At 34.1% G+C, this 19,372-nt stretch overlaps 1 protein-coding gene across 4 annotated transcripts in view; it reads right to left on the bottom strand.

The window, feature by feature from the left end:
* Window positions 1–5,120: 5,120 nt before the first annotated feature.
* Window positions 5,121–19,372, bottom strand: part of LOC142234847 (protein alan shepard-like) — a 726,065-nt gene continuing 711,813 nt past the window's right edge. For 3 of the 4 annotated variants that reach the window (XM_075306049.1, XM_075306050.1, XM_075306052.1), the window contains 5 exons: window positions 16,743–16,884; window positions 11,935–12,311; window positions 6,674–6,826; window positions 6,388–6,556; window positions 5,121–6,299 (listed from right to left, as the gene is read on the bottom strand). In XM_075306049.1, the coding sequence (XP_075162164.1) occupies window positions 6,410–6,556; window positions 6,674–6,826; window positions 11,935–12,311; window positions 16,743–16,884 (819 nt within the window). In that variant the 3' untranslated portion in view covers window positions 5,121–6,299; window positions 6,388–6,409. The remainder of the gene's footprint in view (window positions 6,300–6,387; window positions 6,557–6,673; window positions 6,827–11,934; window positions 12,312–16,742; window positions 16,885–19,372) is intronic. The other variant, XM_075306051.1, reaches the window with a different exon arrangement.

The raw sequence follows: 19,372 nt of genomic DNA, 5'->3' as shown, positions 1-19,372 counted from the left end.
ATTTTAGGCAACAACAAAAAAATAATGTTAAATTTTAGGCAACAACAAAAAAACAACATTTTCCCGTCTAAGGAAGTTTATTTCGTGCACTTAATTTCTTTTTATTTGCATTTTAATGCTATGACAATACTTGCCATATACGCGTTTGGTTCGAGTATGAAACTAACACGGTAAATGGTTTGATCTCCTCAGTAACCAATTTCCCATCTTCCTCAAGTTTATTGTCTTTGAATTAAAGAGGAAGATATGAAATGGGCATGTTGTTATTCTTTTTTCTCAAGAACCAGAGATTAGCCCCATACATGTTCGAAGAGAATTTGCAACTTTTTTTCGGTTTCTCTTTTCATTTTGCATTCGTAACAAAACCTAATTCACTTATTTTAGCCATTTTTTTAACTTTTAAAAGAACAAAAACACTTCCTGAAACATTTAATTAATGATTTAGTACAATCGACACCGAAATTTGAGGGAACTTTTGAGAAAATAGCAAAATAAAAATTGTCTGCATCAAACCAGTAAGTGCGAAGCGCCTTTCCTACAAGTATGGGGCTAATCTCTGGTTTCTGACACTAACACTATCAAAGCCCATTTCATATTTTCCTCTTTAATTGTCTTTGCATTGGACTTACATCATTCAAAAGTAAATATGTGCAAATATAGTATTTAACAGTACATTTTTGTGATTCATGTTATTGCGGCTTTATTGACATTAAAGGATAGTCCCCCCATAGCGAAAGCAACTAATTATTAGTTTAGTCTCCTCCCCATAGCGAAATAAATTAATTATTAGTTTGTTTTAATTTAAGTAATTTTTATACCCTGTGCCACACTGTGAAATAGCCATATATATATATATATATATATATATATATATATATATATATATATATATATATATATATATATATATATATATATATATATATATATATATATATATATATATATATATATATATATATATCGCCCGATATGGACTTATATGGCCCCAGAAGCCAGAGTTTTACTCTAATTTGCTTTAAATTTTGCACAAGAAGAACAATTAATACTATAATTAAGAGTGCCAAATTTTATTAAAATCGGTTCAGATTTAGATATAACTCCCATATATATCGTTCGCCCGATTTACATTTATATGACCACAGTGGCCAATCTTTTACTCCGATTTAATTGAAATTTTGCACCGGGAGTAAAATTTGCATTGTAGCTATGCGTGCCAAATTTGGTTGAAATCGGTTAAGATTTAGATATAGCTACCATATATATCGTTCGCCCGATTTACATTCATATGACCACAGTGGCCAATCTTTTACTCCGATTTAATTGAAATTTTGCACAGAGAGTAGAATAAGCATTGTAGCTATGCGTGCCAAATTTGCTTGAAATGGGTTCAGATTTAGATATAGCTCCCATATATATGTTTTTTCTGATTTCGACAAAAATGGTCAAAATACCAACATTTTCCTTGTAAAATCGCCACTGCTTAGTCGTAAAGTTGTAAAAATGACTCTAATTTCCCTAAACTTATAATACATATATATCGAGCGATAAATCATAAATAAACTTTTGCGAAGTTTCGTTAAAATTGCTTCAGATTTAAATGTTTCCCATATTTATACTCTTCACCACTACTGCGTTACAGGGTATAAAAAGTTTGTACATACAAATGCACAAACTTATTATACGCCAAGAAGGAAAAGTCTGAGACCCATCGTTTAGTATACCAATCGTCTTAGAATTAAATTCTGAGTCGATTTAGCGATGTCCGTCCGTCTGTCTGTCCGTCCATCTGTCTGTATATGTAATTTTGAGTACAAAGTACAGCTCGCAGTTTAAGTCCGATCGTCCTCAAATTTGGCATATGGTCGTTTTTTGGGACAAAGACAATCGCTATTGATTTTGGAAAAAATCGGTTCAGATTAAGATATAGGTGCCATATATATTTATCCCCGATCTGGTCACACGCAAAGAAAAAAACGTTTGGAAAACGTGTACCGAAAACGTTTTTCTTTTGTTAGAGTTTTTTGAATTGCTTCGAAAATTTTAAACTTGTATCACCAAAAAAATTCGTTTGTTACAAAATTTTTATTTTTTCAATAAAAAAAAGTTATTTTTGAAACAACACAGTCCATTTCGTTTATATCAAACACTGTTCTTTTCTGACTTTAGGTCTTTAACACATTTTACAGTTCAAAATTTAATATAGTACAATGTATTGTTGAACATTTTTCGGAATCTTCCGAACATATCTGGAATATATGTAAGAAAAAAAAACAAAAAAAAAAAAACTTTGGTCGATGCAGGGATCGAACCCACGACCCTTGGCATGCAAGTCGGACGTACCAACCACTGCTCCACGGTGCCAAACTAAATGTATTTTTCTGTTAAATAAACTTTGTTTATTCGGTTCGTGGACGCCGCAAGCTATGCTATATAAATATAACTTATATGGATAATTATCTATTGATGACCATAACATAGGTCAGTAGTTAGTATGTTGGCTTACAAAGTGCATGGTCCGCGGTTCGACTCTCCGTCCAGGCGAAAGGTAACAAAATTTTAAAAATCGTATAATTTCTTCTACATTGTTGGTATTACAGGAAAAGGTGTTAAGAACTAAAAAACCTCGTGGATGTGAGAAAGATGTGAGGGAAAATGCAATTAGCAAGAAAACAATGTTTTTTTTTTGAGTTTGTCTTTATGAAATTGTTTTTACATCCTAGAAAAGAATAAACGTTTATCACAAAAAGTATATACTTTTCTTCCAAATACACTTCCTTACAGCGAAAAGCAAATGAGAAACGAACTTTGTTTGTCTAAAATTTCGTTTGGGAGGAAAGATTTTTTTTTTTGCGTGCATAATTGGCGTGTTTATCAACCGATGTTCTTCAAATTCAGTACATCCGTATATTTTATTAGTCTCGCAAAACTTACAAAATAGCAGCCAAATCGGTTCAAATTAAGATATAGCTCCCATATATATCTTTCGTCCGATTTGAACTTATATGGCCCCAGAAGCCATAGTTTTGCAGTGATTTGCTTCAAATTTTGCACAAAGGGTACGTTGAATGATACTGTTATGTGTGTCAAATTTGGTTAAAATCGGTTCAGATTTAGATATAGCTCCCATATATATCTTTCGTCCAATTTGAACTTATATGGCCTCAAATGCCAGAGTTTTACCCTGACTTGCTTCAAATTTTGCACAAGGAGTACGTTTAATAGTATCGGTAAGCGTACCACCAAATTTGGTTGACATCGGTTCAGATTTACATATAGCTCCTATATATATCTTTCGCGCGATTTAGATTTATATGGCCTCAAAAGCCAGAGTTTTACTGTGACTTGCTTCAAATTTTGCATATGGAGTACGTTTAATAGTATCGGTAAGTTTGCCAAATTTGGTTGAAATCGGTTCAAATTTAGATATAGCTCCCATATATATATTTCGCCCGACTCATATGACCACGGAGGCCAAAGTTATACTCCCATTTTTATCACAATGGACTGAATAGTCTAAGTGAGCCTGAATCTTAATCGGGCTGCCACTTTAACCTTTAACCTATACTCCCATTTTCGTGAAATTTTGCAGAGATAGCAGAATTATTATTCTAACTATGCATGTCAAATTTATCGGTTCAGATTATAATATAGCTCCCATATATACGTACACCAGAGTTGGGGAAATATGGTAGACTGTTTCATATTTTATACACATTTTCTATGGGATTTTCCTCCAATTAATTGGATAGCGTTAGCCAATTTAAATTTTAATTCTAGAGATTTTCTAGAAGTACAAAAAATTGTCTCCATTATTTGTATCTGAAAATGCAAACCTTTATATAACACCCAGCAAATTTGAAGTAGTTGAGATGGTAACACAAATGTTTGTCTACATAGTGGTGAAGGGTATAATATAGTCGGCCCCGTCCGACTTTAGACTTTACTTACTTGTTTTTTACTAACATTGTGTTCCACCCTAGTTCATTAGCCGACTTAAATTTTGAATCTATAGATTTTGTAGAAGTCTATCAAATTCTGTCCAGATCGAGTGATATTTAAATGTATGTATTTGGACAAACCTTTATATATATGTTAGCCCCCAACACATTTGACGGATGTGATATGGTATCGAAAATTTAGATCTATAAAGTGGTGCAGGGTATAATATAGCCGGCCCCGCCCGACTTTAGACTTTCCTTACTTGTTTCATTAAAGTTAGGACACACATTTAGAAAATTTGCGTCCCTTCGTTACAGTTGCATGTCTTTAAATTAAGGCAAATTTTCCTTAAAGTAAAGAAACACATTTTGGATTTAAAGAAATCGCCCTTAAATTAACTGAAATATTGAATCTTTAGATTTAAGATAAAAATGCTTCAAATATAGGCTAAGACTTATTTTGAGGATTTAGCATCTTTGGTTTAAATTTTTTTGGAATTAAGAAAGTATTTTTTACTTCGAAGCATCCGTCATAATTTGGATTTTTAAACTGGCATTTGTTTGTACGTGAATAGCTTTATTAATATACCGGAAAAATAGAATGGAAATTCGATAAATGAGATGTGTATACTAATATTAATTTTATAGATCCTAGATTTAAAGCCAGAGAGGTCGCACAAGTATATCCTTATTTTAAAGAACCCGCATCGTTGGCTCGGAATCAATACCAAAATCCTTAAAGAAAGGTCAAAATCTTTGGATCCAAGTAAACTTTTTTTTTTTTTGAGTGTACCAAAAAAAGTACAAAAGTGTCAACGTTATGAACCATGCCACGTGTTCAAATCGATGACGCATGACGAGGCTGATTTTTCGTTTCGTTCTTATGAGGAAGCCAAAAATTGGGTCGTCCGAGTCGTTTTTTCATCGCGGGAAAAGTAGTGGCCAGCGAGACCAATACTTCCATTGAAAAGTCTTTTACGATTTTTTCATGGTAAAGTCTCAAACATTTGGTAAAAATGTATAATTAATTAACAATTTTTAAATGGTAATAATACAAACCTGGCTTGGTCTTGGTCTTTTGTCTTCCTTCAACTTTCATATGACGATTGTGTTTTATGATTTATTGAGATAAAAAATTGATTGATTTCTGTTAAAACACCGTATTGGTATCCATTGAAATTTTACTTAAAAATAGCCTTTGAAGTTTTTATTTTCTCCGTTTATTCAAAATAAATAATACATCCACATTTATGGTTGGGTTTTACGTTTGTTTATCGTTTTTTTTTTGTTTTATTTTCTCTTACATTTAATAAACTTCCTTCAAAATCTCTTTCATTATGTGTTGGTTTTTTAGCTTCAGCTTATCATTGGTTTACCACTACGATTTTTTTCTTTAAGAACTACTGGATTGTGTTTTTTTGGGATTTCTTTTTTTTTTAATTTTACAAAAATATCTTAGAAAGAAAAAAAAACAAAAGCTGTGAAACAAAAAAGAAATGAGAAATAAACATAAAAATTTTATTTATTTTATAATATAGTCTACTAAAAACTAGAAAAAAATAAACATATTAAATACAAACACATGACTACTACAAAACATAATGCCAAAGAGCTTTGTGGTGGATCGCCAGAGATGCCACCTTTTCCTATTTTAAACAATGGAATGTGCAGCTTAAGATTAAGTTTTTTTTGTATTTCCCGAAAAGAACAAAACGAAATAATTATGAGACTTTTCTATTTGACTACGGCGGAAAATTATGATGATGACAGCTATGATTACGATGATGACGATGTTGGCGGCAATGCTGTTTATCCATTTTAGGTTTACTTCCCATATCATTTTCTCATTTCTGAAGAGTTTCTTAAATTAGTATTTCTTCGCAGGAGAAATAGAAAAATATGATTCTTTTTTCTTTTGAGTTTTTGGTTATTTTTATATGAGGCAAAGCTTCAGCATCTTTTTTCATTCGGGTTCATCTTCATCTTTATTTTCCAATTTATTATGCTGTTTACTTAACTGTTTTTTTTTCTTCTTATTTTGTTTAAATTTTTTCGTCGTATAAAACGTTGCCAGATTTTTATTTGCTTACTTATATGGTATGGGTGTTTGGGGGTTATGTGTGAAATTTCGACCAAACCCCATCAAAGCCTTGTAAAAAAATTAGGCTTGGGTTTTTTTTTTGCTTTCCAAATTTTCACCCTTCTTTCTTCTTTCTTAAAAAAAGCAGATTTCCTCTCCTTTCATTAATTCTCCGTTTCTTCTTTGCTTGCTCATGCATTTCTTCTCTTCTTATTCCAGTTACTAACATAAATTTTGGTTTTCTTATGATACTCATCCATTTATGGATAGACTTAGAACTGTCAAAGATAGAGAAGAAAAATAGGTTGCCATATTTATTATATCAACACAGTGTTACCATATAACTCTTCCGTGTTGCCAACTTACCTTAACAAACAAAAACATTCATCTACTTGGGTGCTAAGGGATGCAAAAATTGTGTATAGGCAGCCCCATTGGGTGAGGCTGCAGTACTCAATGCCTGGTCAGAGGAATCTGTCATTGGTATGGTAGGAATCATTGGGGGAGCATAATAGGGATATGAGGGACTTATATACTGTATAAAGAAAAACAAAAAAAAAAACAGAATAATATGCATATGTAATAGATAGAATTGAAATTTTAACTAATTTGTAAGATCTTGTTCTCCTTTGAAGACCAGAGGATAATTCACCTGTAAAGGACCCATGGGTGGCATCATAGCTCCATATGGCATAACAGCTTCGGAACCATTTAAATACATGCCAGGACCCTGTAGGGTATTCACTAGATCCGTTTTATATGGCGATACACTTAGATGTTGTGGTGAAGAAGCCAATTGTAAATACTAATGATATAAAAGACAAAAAAAGAAAGACAGATTAATTGAAGTAAAATACACAGAAAAATTAAATGTGCATGAAGATAAATGATGATCATACGAAGCACAAACCCGGTCGTTTTTGCCATAGGCAGCAAAGGGGTTAATTCGAATAACAAATATTTAACAAAAACTCAGCTCCGTGCACTGAGGTGCTCAGTATTTTTTGTGGCAAACGAAAGGCTTTGAAGAGTGCACTCGACCATGGCAACCATCTGCGTTTCTAGTACTCTTTCCGACCTTTTTTCGACATCAAATGTGTTGAACATAACTAATATATATTTTATAGACTAGAATGAAATCAGTAGAGGATAGAATATATTCTTGGTGGACAGTCATTTTTCGCGATGTGTATCAGATGTATATCATATGATGGGATATTTTCGGTACTACTTCAATTGGAGGTGTTATATATAGCGCCCCACTTAGCCCCATGCCTTAGATTTGCATACACTCCAAAAATTCTGGTAGGAGGCAAGGTTAGTCTTCATATCCAAACCCGAGAGAGCATGTTATGCAAATCCAAAGGCATACAGACCTGTAAGTCTAACACCATTCCTGCTGAAGAGAAAGGAACGCGTGGTTGACACCATGGTAAAAAGCGGAATTTTGGGCGTGCTGCACATGTAAGAGGGCGATCCATGTAGATGGTCCTGCATGAGGTGCTACATACTATAGATAGGTCTTTCTCTGCTAAGACGTACACGCTACATGTATGTATTGACATTGAGGGAGCTTTCAACAACTTTAGCACCAGAGAACTGCAACCGGTGGCTTTTTTTCCTATTGCAATCTTAACCAAAGACAATTAAAGAGGAAGATATGAAATGGGCATGTTGTTATTCTTTTTTCTCAAGAACCAGAGATTAGCCCCATACATGTTCGAAGAGAATTTGCAACTTTTTTTCGGAGAATTTGCAACTTTTTTTCACAAAATGTCGGTGGCAGTGAGTAAGACACCAATTACCATGCAATCTTTTACATTCTTACAAATGTAAGAATAAAAAAACCGCTAGTATATACCAATGTTCGTTTGCAGTGTTTTGTAGTATTAAACCAATCGGCATCGTAGCAATTAGAAGTCTGCATCGAATAACTTTTTACTACATGTATGCAATTCGCTGTCGAATATAGTACATACACTGTCTTTCTCTCAGAGCGCAAGTAGTGAAGTGAAGAGAACACTTGCTTGTCAAATACCACCAAGTACTTATCCGAAACAATATGTGTTCCGGAAAAAAGGAACAATAAAAATGTAAGTACTTGAGAAAAAGTACAACATGGATTCTCTTCACTTCACGTGGTACCACAAGTATTTCTCAGTTATGTGCGAAGCAAAACTTTCCATTATTATGAATCATAGATATGTATGTATATCACATATTTATGTATGTCACACACTTACCTTAACGTTTGCCGTTCTTTATAACAAACCAAAACATATATTATGGAGAGTAACTGTTTTTTGTATTTCTGAAACTGCATTTGGTACATGGAGTACTCCATGAAGTTTTGTTCTCGCAACATACTCGACGTGATCACTCTGAGTACACTTCAATAAGAGAGAAAGAGGAATATGTGTTTGTTGGTAGTGAAGACATCAGAGTAGCAACAAGAAGTTACTCGTGGCTTTTGGTGTTCATCAAAATGTGTACCAATAGTTTGGCGACTCTCTCAAATAGATGTACTCATAGACTATAGACTTTAGATAGATGAGCCATGAGTGTCAAACTATTTTTGATAGTTCCGAAGATTAAGAATAAACGAGAAAAATAAGAGCACGCTTACAATCTCTTTCGTTTTCCTTTTTGTAGTTTGCCAATTTTACACAAAATTAGAACGTGTATGATGCAACAGAGGATTTATAAATAAATTAATATATTAAAAGTTCATATTTGAACAAAAAATTGTGACCAAAATCGCGAAAATACGAAATTTAATTTTGAGCAGCATTGCTCTTTACGAACAACACAAAAGCAAATGCACGAAAATTAATGTTTGGGACTGACTCTTTACGAAAAAATCAAAACGAAATGTCAGAAAATTAATTTTTGGAACTGACACATTTTTTTTAAAGAGAATAGTGGATCATCTATCTAAAGTCTATAGTCTATGGATGTACTCATGTAGCAAGTACACGTGTACTCTGCATATCCAAATGGAATTGTGCAGACCTCTAGTAGCAATGTCGGTAAACACAAAAATGAGTGTGGTAGTAAACATACACTTAAGTGTGATTGCACTCAACAACAACAACAACTATCAGCAGTTGGCATTAGCTTAAGAGAATTGAGAGAGTACCAAATAAGAGAATACCAAACTGCTGAGATATAAGGCATAGACTATAGACTTTAGATAGATGATCCACTATTCTCTTTAAAAAAAATGTGTCAGTTCCAAAAATTAATTTTCTGACATTTCGTTTTGATTTTTTCGTAAAGAGTCAGTCCCAAACATTAATTTTCGTGCATTTGCTTTTGTGTTGTTCGTAAAGAGCAATGCTGCTCAAAATTAAATTTCGTATTTTCGCGATTTTGGTCACAATTTTTTGTTCAAATATGAACTTTTAATATATTAATTTATTTATAAATCCTCTGTTGCATCATACACGTTCTAATTTTGTGTAAAATTGGCAAACTACAAAAAGGAAAACGAAAGAGATTGTAAGCGTGCTCTTATTTTTCTCGTTTATTCTTAATCTTCGGAACTATCAAAAATAGTTTGACACTCATGGCTCATCTATCTAAAGTCTATAGTCTATGATATAAGGTAACCAATTTGAGTGGTTGTTTTACCAGAGAGAATAAAAACACAAGAGGACGAAAATTTCTCTTCTACAAAAACAACAAATGTCAACCTATAGATTTCGCACAATGCCTGCAGCTTTGGTATTACCGAAGTTGCGGTCGAAGCGCTGTTTTGATAAATTGTTTGTAAAGGCATCGGCAGTTTTGATTTCAAATTGTCTGCCAAAAAATTTAATGGAATGAAAACATTTATAAAAAAGAACATTTGCTAGTACAAAGTAGATTTTCAATCCTATTTTCTTTACGTTCAGGTCTCTGTGTAGTCGGCAGAGACCTGAATTGGGTGACGCCGACGCAAACTGTATGATATTTGAGAGAAGCGCCGACAAAAACTGCATGATATTAGAGAAATTGTCCTCATGGCTGCCACCTACTGACGCAGCTTCGCTTCACAGTTTCGTTCTCTTGTGTTTTTATTCTCTTTGGTTTTACTACGTTGTTTTCGAGAGACCTACACTCATACTTACAACCACCGACAGTCGTCGGTTGCATTGAATATTGGTGGTTGAAATTCATTTTACCAATTAGTGTTTTAAGATTGCAAATATTGGTGTTAACTAAATACACTGGTCGGTTGCGTTAGATCGCAGCCTTTCTCTGTTTAGCACAGACACAATAATCAAATCCTTAGACCAGCTTCAGTCCAGGATAGTCCGATAAAAGGAATAAAAGAATAAACTGTGGATCTGACTACAACATCCAATCTATAGCGGGGAACTCCACAGGTGGGAGGGAACTGTACATTGCCTGCTAAGGATACTAGCCAAGGAAGGATTTGAATCGAATCCGAACAGACTCTGCAGGAGAGCAGAAAGGGTCCCGAAAATGGCATATGATAAGACTCAGGGGCCTGAACCGAAGAAGACCTGCCTATTCACTAGAAAGACTAAATTTACCCAATATATTGAACCGAGTTTTTTGCAAGATGATACCAGCGCCTCATAAAATAAATTAGTTAGGCGTAATCTTAGACAGCGTTGGGCACTAAATGGGACCTGAATCCAAAGGTTACGACCCGAATATATGAATGTATAATGAATACCAAAATCAGAACCATGGGGACGGAAACACGAAACATGACGAACCATCAAAGGATAATAGAGGAGACTGCAGCTGAAATGTAAGATCCCGTAACAACTCATTATATAAAGTGATCATAGCTGCCGAGTGTGACATTCTAACGACAGTAAGATGGTCCTGAGAGAATCTGATCCCAGAACAGATAGCAGAGGGAAACAGCAGCTACACCGATGGATCGAAGATGAGTGAAATGACGGGACTGGGTGTATATGTGGAAGACACCAAAAACCCATTACCGATTACAATCCTGCAGGCAGAAGTGCGTGACATAACGAAATAACACGAGGCCACCCAATGTGAACATTTGCACAGATAGCCAGAGGGCAATGAAGGCAATAACAGATATTTCGTTTCGATCGCGTACCGTATTGGAATGAAAATGTACGATCACCGAATACTCATAATGCGGCCGAATCTGCATCATAGGAACAAGAGAAAACGTAGAGAGAAATGAACTGACAATAAGACCTACGGCACATAGGGATGTCATCTTAGAGAATGCAAAGCCTCGAGATGATGAAGGTGCAAGGGAGACACATAAAGCGAAGTGGACCAATGCAACGGTCGGAAGAACGATGAAAATATTATGTGGTAGCACATACAAGAAAAAGTCCAGCCATACCAGTGGTGAGTTGATTCGTGACCTGATCTTGGTGGGATACAAGGAGTAGAAACCAATTATGGTAGTTGTTAGAGATACAAAGTTCATGGAATAAAAGAAGATTACGATGGAAAGAAGAAGTTACAGTGCGCAACAAGCCAAATACTGGCGTTGGTGTATATCAGCCGACATGAGACAGGGCAACCTGAATCCCAACATAACCGAACGAATATAGTATCCCCGTCTACCATGAAACGGACGGTACACTTTTCAAATATCTTTGTGAAATTTTCAGAATTTCATTTACCCTTATAATATTTTGTGGCCGGTTAAATTCAGAAAATAATGCATACATTTTTGGATGTACATTAATGACTTGGGGAGAACTACCAAAATTGTTTATCTGGGACATAAAAAAATTATTGAACAAAGTACATATAGTATGTATGTGGGAGTTTATACATAAAAAAGAACCTTTTCGTAAATAGTATAAAATGTTTCATAATATTAATGAAAAGTCTTTATAATATTTAACGAAAAATAATACTAAAACAAAACATTCAAAATTTCTAATGTTTCAAACGTACCTGATTTTCAAATGTCGCAGCTGGCTGTGCAGCTGTTGTAGCCATCATATAGCCGGGTATCCATGGAGAACTAGCCAAGGGATAACTACCTATTTGGGGTGTACCAAAACGAGTATAGCCAGCTGTAGTACCATTTTGTTGAGCCCCTGGATCAGGGGTTACAGGTATACTTTCCATACCTGCTGTTCCGGCTGATATATCCAAACGTGAGCGATTATTTGGGTCACGAGCTTTAAGCAAATTCTTTTTGGCCGATGATCCGCTATCGGCGAATTTAACCACCAATGGATCATTAGCACCGGGTATTGTAGTACCATTCAACACCTGTATGATCTGTTCGCATTTTTCACGATTCTCCATGCGAGCAAAGCCAACACCTAAAAAATTTAAGAAAATAAAAGAAAAGCGAAAATAAAAGGGTGATGTTAGTTAGGAATATCTTTTGAAAAGGAATGTTTGTATATATATTTACGAAATTAATCATAATGAAAATGTTTCGTAATATAAATATATTATATATAAATAAAATTTTAGCTGTACGAAAAGTGTGGTATAACGAAAACTCTGGCTGTAGCTAAGATAACAACTGGCAGTTGGACTCGAAGATGAATATAGATCTTCGAAAATGTTTTTCTATTTGATATTCATGGGAACGGATATGGCGACAGATGAAAAACATTTCTATATGTTTTACTCTATTTACGAATTGCCATAGTACTAAAGAAAAATGTTTCGCAATATCCATATATAGATACATAAATAAAATCTAACTAATTAAAAAGTGTCACTTTAAAAAAAAGGTGGCACAAAAATGTAAAATATATAATTGCGCAAAAAGAGTGGCATAACGCAAACTCTGGATGTAAGATAAAAAAGGACTTCGTTGCACATGATTTTTCAATCAGCATTAAATAGAAAAGATTAGTGGTTGTCTGCTGCTACACACACGTGATTTTGATTGGCAGATTAAATATATGCTAGGGAAGACAATTCTCAATTAGTCTTACCATGGCTGGCTTATATTGTTGACCTTTGATAACCAAAGGCAGACTCGGATAGGCGAATGATTCAGACGTTGGACAATAACAGTATCTGAAGACCGATAGATGCTATTCGTTCTACGGGCGGCTCGTCTCACATCGTTCTGCTAGTAATATGTTTACCTTCGATCCCACTGTTCCCCACTGAGACCTTCGGACCTACAGTTCCACCACTGGGATCTTCGAATCTACAGTTCCACCACTGAAACCTTCGGGTCTACAGCTCGCTCGTAGATAAGCTAGCAGAGTAGCTGCGTTGCCACAACGAAATTTAATTTTGATGTTTCCAAAATCGGACCAAAATTCTCATCAGCGACTGACTGAGACATTGGACAGCATCTTACTGTATACAGGTAGATGCTAATCGTGCGGCCCATTGTATATCGTTTTGTTCGTATTTAGTTCGGTTATATTTTTGGCGTCGTCTGATAAATTTACTCCCAGACGCGAAATAAATAGTACCACAGAGACCTCCGCATCTACAGTTTCATCACTGAGACCTTCGCATCTACAGTTCCACAACAAAACCGAAGATCTCATCAGCAGTTCCCGGTCAACTACAAATGGGCGAACAAATAAGTTCCCGATCAACTTCAAATCGATGAATACAAAACTTCCCAAACTACTCAGCAATGACCGATCGGCGAATAAATAAGTTCCCGTCATCTTTCCAATCGTCAACGAACCGAACTCCATCCCATCGACTACCGACTCATCAATTATCATATACCTAAAAACCGACATTCTTATTCACCAACAATCATCAATGAACCGAATTCTCAACTACCGACCATCAAGTAAACGACGCTCTCATCAACGAACCGAATCTCGCATCAAATCCAGCAACCGACGAATCGAAGTTCTTATAACCTACCGATTACCTTCAAACCTAATTCCTTCTTTATCTCATCGCAGATACCAATTCCCGATTATCTACAAATCGATGGCATCCCGAATGCTTGCTCCCATTAGATCCTGATCATATTAGAGAGATTGTCATATATCAAAGAAGTAGATTTTATCGAATTTAAGTTTTGGACAATAAAATTTCGCAAAAAAGAATAGAAAAAATAAAACAAGTATATACGGCCGTAAGTTCGGCCAGACCGAATCTTATGTACCCTCCACCATGGATAGCGTAGAAACTTCTACGGAAGACTGTCATCATGGTATGTCATGGTATCTTAAATCGTTTTCTAAATTGTGAATTAGTCCATACTTGGTATATATTAGACAAAAGGTATGTGTAGGTAAGTCTACAAATAAGGTATGTGTAGGTAAGTCTACAAATAATTACGAATCGATATGGACTTTTGCACGGTACGTAGGGAGACAGAATTGAAATATCGGGGTCGCTTATATGGGGGCTATATACAATTATGAACTTGATATGGACCAATTTTTGTGTGATTGGGGATCGATTTATCTGACCGATATGGACCTAGTTAGGCATGGTTGTTAACAGCCATATACTAGCACAATGTACCAAATTTCAACTGACTGGGATGAAATTTGCTCCTCCAAGATGCTCCAAAACCAAATCTCGGGATCGGTTTATATGGGGGCTATATATGATTATGGACTGATATGGACCACTTTTGGCATGGTTGTTAAATATCATATACTACAACCACGTACCAAATTTCAACTAGATCGGATGAATTTTGCTTCTCCAAAAGGCACCAGAGGTCAAATCTGGGGATTTATATGGGGGTTATATATATTTATGGACTGATATGAAACAATTCCTGCATGGTTGTTGGATACCATATACTAACATCACATACCAAATTTCAACTGAATCAGATGAATTTTGGTCTTCTAAGAGGCTCCGGAGGTCAAATCTGGTGATCGGTTTTTATGGGGGCTATATATAATTATGCACCGATGTGGACCAATTTGTGCATGGTCATTAGCTACCATATACTAACACTATGTACCAAATTTCAGCCGGATCGGATGAAATTTGCTTCTCTTAGAGGCTCCGCAAGCCAAATCGGGGGATCGGTTTATATGGGGTCTATATATAATTATTGACCGATGTGGGCCAATTTTTGGCATAATTGTTAGAGACTATATACTAACACCATGTTCCAAATTTCAGACGGATCGGATGAAATTTGCTTCTCTTAGAGGCTCCGAAAGCCAAATCGGGGGATCGGTTTATATGGGGGCTATATTTTATTATGCACCGATGTGGACCAATTTTTGCATGGTCATTAGAGACCCTATACTAACACCATGTACCAAATTTCAGCCGGATCGGATGAAATTTGCTTCTTTTAGAGGCTCCGCAAACCAAATTTGGGGATCGGTTTATATGGGGGCTATATATAATTATGGACCGATGTGAACCAATTTTTGCATAATTGTTAGAGACCACATACTAACACCATGTACCAAATTTCAGCAGGAGCGGATAAAATTTTCTTCTCTTAGAGGCTCCGCAAACCAAATTTGGGGATCGGTTTATATGGGGGCTATATATAATTATGGACCGATGTGAACCAATTTCTGCATGGTTGTTAAAGACCATATATGTTACTAACACCATGTACCAAGTTTAAGCCGGATCGGGTGAAATTTGCTTCTCTTAGAGGGTCTGCAAGCCAAATTTGGGGGTCCGTTTATATGGGGGCTATACGTAAAAGTGGACCGATATGGCCCATTTGCAATACCATCCGACCTACATCAATATCAACTACTTGTGCCAAGTTTCAAGTCGATAGCTTGTTTCGTTCGGAAGTTAGCGTGATTTCAACAGACGGACGGACATGCTCAGATCGACTCAGAATTTCACCACGACCCAGAATATATATACTTTATGGGGTCTTAGAACAATATTTCGATGTGTTACAAACGGAATGACAAAGTTAATATACCCCCATCCTATGGTGGAGGGTATAAAAATAATTGATACTATTAATTTGTTTGATTGATTTTTATTTCAATTAAAAAATTTGTTGAATCAATTAAATTTTTAATTGAATATTTTTTAAAACTCAATTAAGATTTTAATTGGAAAAATTTTCGTGATTTTTTTTTCTGTGTAATTCTTGGTTATATTAAGGAACTTGGGCTGACCACTCTTCTCTTCAAATTCGTGGCAGAATTGCTACGAATTTATTTGAGAATTTTTTTAACTTTATAAAGTGTGATATACTTTTATACTCCCACTGATCCAACCATGTAAATGTTACCCCAGAAAATCCCGCAATCGTGACAAAAAAACCCTACAACCTAACAACACTGGTTTCAGTCAATATAATCAAACTAATTGTGTTCTTATTCCAAAAGGTTTAGTGTGTCCTTACGGAGACCTTGGAGGTAACTGAGCTTACCTCAGCCGATGAGATTATCACGTTACAATTTCATATTTACGTACACACAAAAAATTTTTTTTCTGGTTCAATCACGAAATTAATTGATCCAATTAATTTTTTAATTGAAATGTCTTCAATCACAGAAATGATAGTATCAATTAAAAAATTAATTGAAGGTCAATTAAAAAATTAATTGATCCAATTAAAAAATTAATTTATACTATTAATTTTTGTGATTGATTTTTGTTTCAATTAAAAAATTTGTTGAATCAATTAAATTTTTAATTGAATATTTTTTAAAACCCAATTAAAATTTTAATTGGAAAAATTTTCGTGAAATTTTTTTCTGTGTATAAAGAAATTTCCATAGTCCTCATAATAATGTTTTGTAATATCAATAATTTTGTGGCTATTTTTACTTATATTTAAATAAAATTGAACTTACCTCTGGAATTCATTTGTGCATCACATAGAATCTTTGTAGACACCACATGTCCGTATTTCGATAACATTTTCTCTAAATCAGTCTCTTTGAAATATGGCGGCAAATTTGTGATATACAAATTTGTTGGATCCTGCTCTTGTTGCTGTTTGTTTTCGATTTTGATGTATTGCAAATTTCAAAGTGTTTACAATTTCAAAAAAAAAAAAAAAAATTATTAATAAAAAAATATTAGTGATAGTTTACTCTATTACTCAATGAGGTTAGTGGATGAATTATGATTTTACAATAAATACTTTGATTATGATTTTCAATGTTAATGTGTTAGTTTTGAATTGTTTATATGTAGGTGTGTATGTAGCTTGGTAGGTAGTTGTAGTGGTGGTTATGGTGGTATATATGTTTCGTTAAGGTTTCTACAGTAACTACTCAAGTTTTCCAATAAATAAAACTTTTTAACTAAGGCCGGTCCATGTCTACTCAAAATTACTTGCTCGAACAAAATAATTTTCTCTCACTCTAATTGAAAATAATATTGAATAAAAAATTAACTTTAAATATTCTATCTAAATATTAAAATTTGTTAACTTTTCTAAAAGCTCACAGACGACACCATACCCCAATAGGATTTTAAAAACAAGGAATTTTGGAATTTTGTTAGAGATTTTTTTCGTTATGGCATGGTAATCTGTCTTTTATTAATATTGGAATTTTGTAATGAAATTACCTAATATTTGCTTAGGGTATGGCGTTATTTGTATCAGGGGCACTTTAAAATAACTACTTAGAATAATAAATATAGTTTTACAAACTATGGTATATACGTTACTATAAATGGAATACTTATTAATAAATGTGATCAATAAATATATGTCCCATCCCCCTATGTCATACCGAAAGATTTCTTTTGAATTTCAAATGGAAAAAATGATTTTGGTTCTTGTATTTCGAAAGGCCAGTAATTTTATGGTTTTGCTTTTTATGTAAATAATAAAAAGTAAAGAAACTGATTAAATTTTCAGCGCAAACATTTTAAAAATACTAATTATTGGTTGGCCCTAGGGCCCAAATCATGAGAGGGATTTGGACCCTAGCTGTTGTTCACTGTGCCTGAAAACTTATGTGGTGAAAGTGATCTGGTTAATACAATTGATGCAGCCACATTATACGAGTAATTTTGATTTTAATGTCAATTTCAAATTAATTTTAATTGTAACTTAAGTTTTAATTTAGTTTTATATTTAATTATAATTATAATTTTTAAGTTTAAAATTAAAATGTTTAGTCTAATTTTATTTTTACTTTTAATTCTAATTAATTGTAATTTTATTTTTTTTTTTTAATTTTAATTGTTATTTTATTATATTTTATTATTTTTACTTTTAATTTTACTTTCACTTTTTTTACGTTTAATTTTGTTTTATTTTTATTGAAATGTGAATTTTAATTTTGATTGTTATTTTAAATAATTTTACTTTTACTTTAATTGTAATTTATTTTTTATACCCTAAACCACATAGTGGTCAGGGTATAATAAGTTTGATCTGTCAAAAAATGTGCCTACCAGAAATATTGATTTTAGACCCCATAAAATATATACCGATCGACTCAGAATCACCTCCTGAGTCGATCTAGCGCTTGGTGTCCGTCCGTCTGTCCATGTATTTGTTGTTCACAGGATTCCGGTCGCAATTATTAACCGATTTTGATGAAATTTGGTACAGGGAGTTTTTTGGGCACAAGGACGAACGCTATTGAATTTGGGTCACGTTGCACAGTTGTACTAACCGATCGTCGTCAAATTTCGCACAAAACAATCTTCTGCATCACCCTTTAAGACTTCAAAATTTCATCGAAATCGCTTCAGATTTAGCTATAGCTCCCATATATATGTACCGCCCGATTTGTCTAAATTTGGCCATAAACCCTTATTTATCACCCGATCTTGCTCAAAGTTGGCTAAATGTAATTTTCTACAGCACTACCTATATATGCAACAAATTGTCGATATCGGTTCAGATTGATATATAGCTCCCATATATATGTATAGCCCGATTTTCCCAAATTTGGCCATAGAACCCTTATTTATTATCCGATCTTACTCAAAGTTGGCTAGATCCAGTCCTCTATAGTACTAACTGTGCAAAATTTCATCGAAATCGGTTCAGATGTAGCTCCCATATATGTATTGCCCGATTTTGAAAATTTTGCCCCTAAAAACCTTATGTTTGACCATAGAGGCCTCATTTCTTAACCCTTTCACTACCGATGTCCACTTAGAAGGAAATTCGAAAAAGACACCAAATTCTATATTTCCACTTAGTTTCGATTTATTTTTTGATGTTAGTTTAAAGTAGAGGCTTTAATCTAAATAAGCTATAAATATTTTCTATATTGGTGAGCACTAAAATACATTTTTATAAACTTCTTTAACAACCCAGCAAAAAAATTTGGAAGTTCTTCCAAAGGCACAACTTTAAACGCACTTCCAGAAGATGCACTCCCAATGATGTTCTTTATTTTAACTTCCCAGGAGTTCTTTTAATTCAATTTTTTATAACTTGGTTTTTCCATACTTTTAATGGGTAATTTTAACTTTTTTCATTTCAAATAGGTTAAAAACAGAGTAAGAA

Source organism: Haematobia irritans, chromosome 4, assembly GCF_050003625.1.
Source record: "Haematobia irritans isolate KBUSLIRL chromosome 4, ASM5000362v1, whole genome shotgun sequence".
NCBI classification, from domain to species: Eukaryota; Metazoa; Arthropoda; class Insecta; order Diptera; family Muscidae; genus Haematobia; species Haematobia irritans.
Note: the sequence above shows the minus strand (reverse complement) of the source record. Positions and strands in the feature narration are given on the sequence as shown.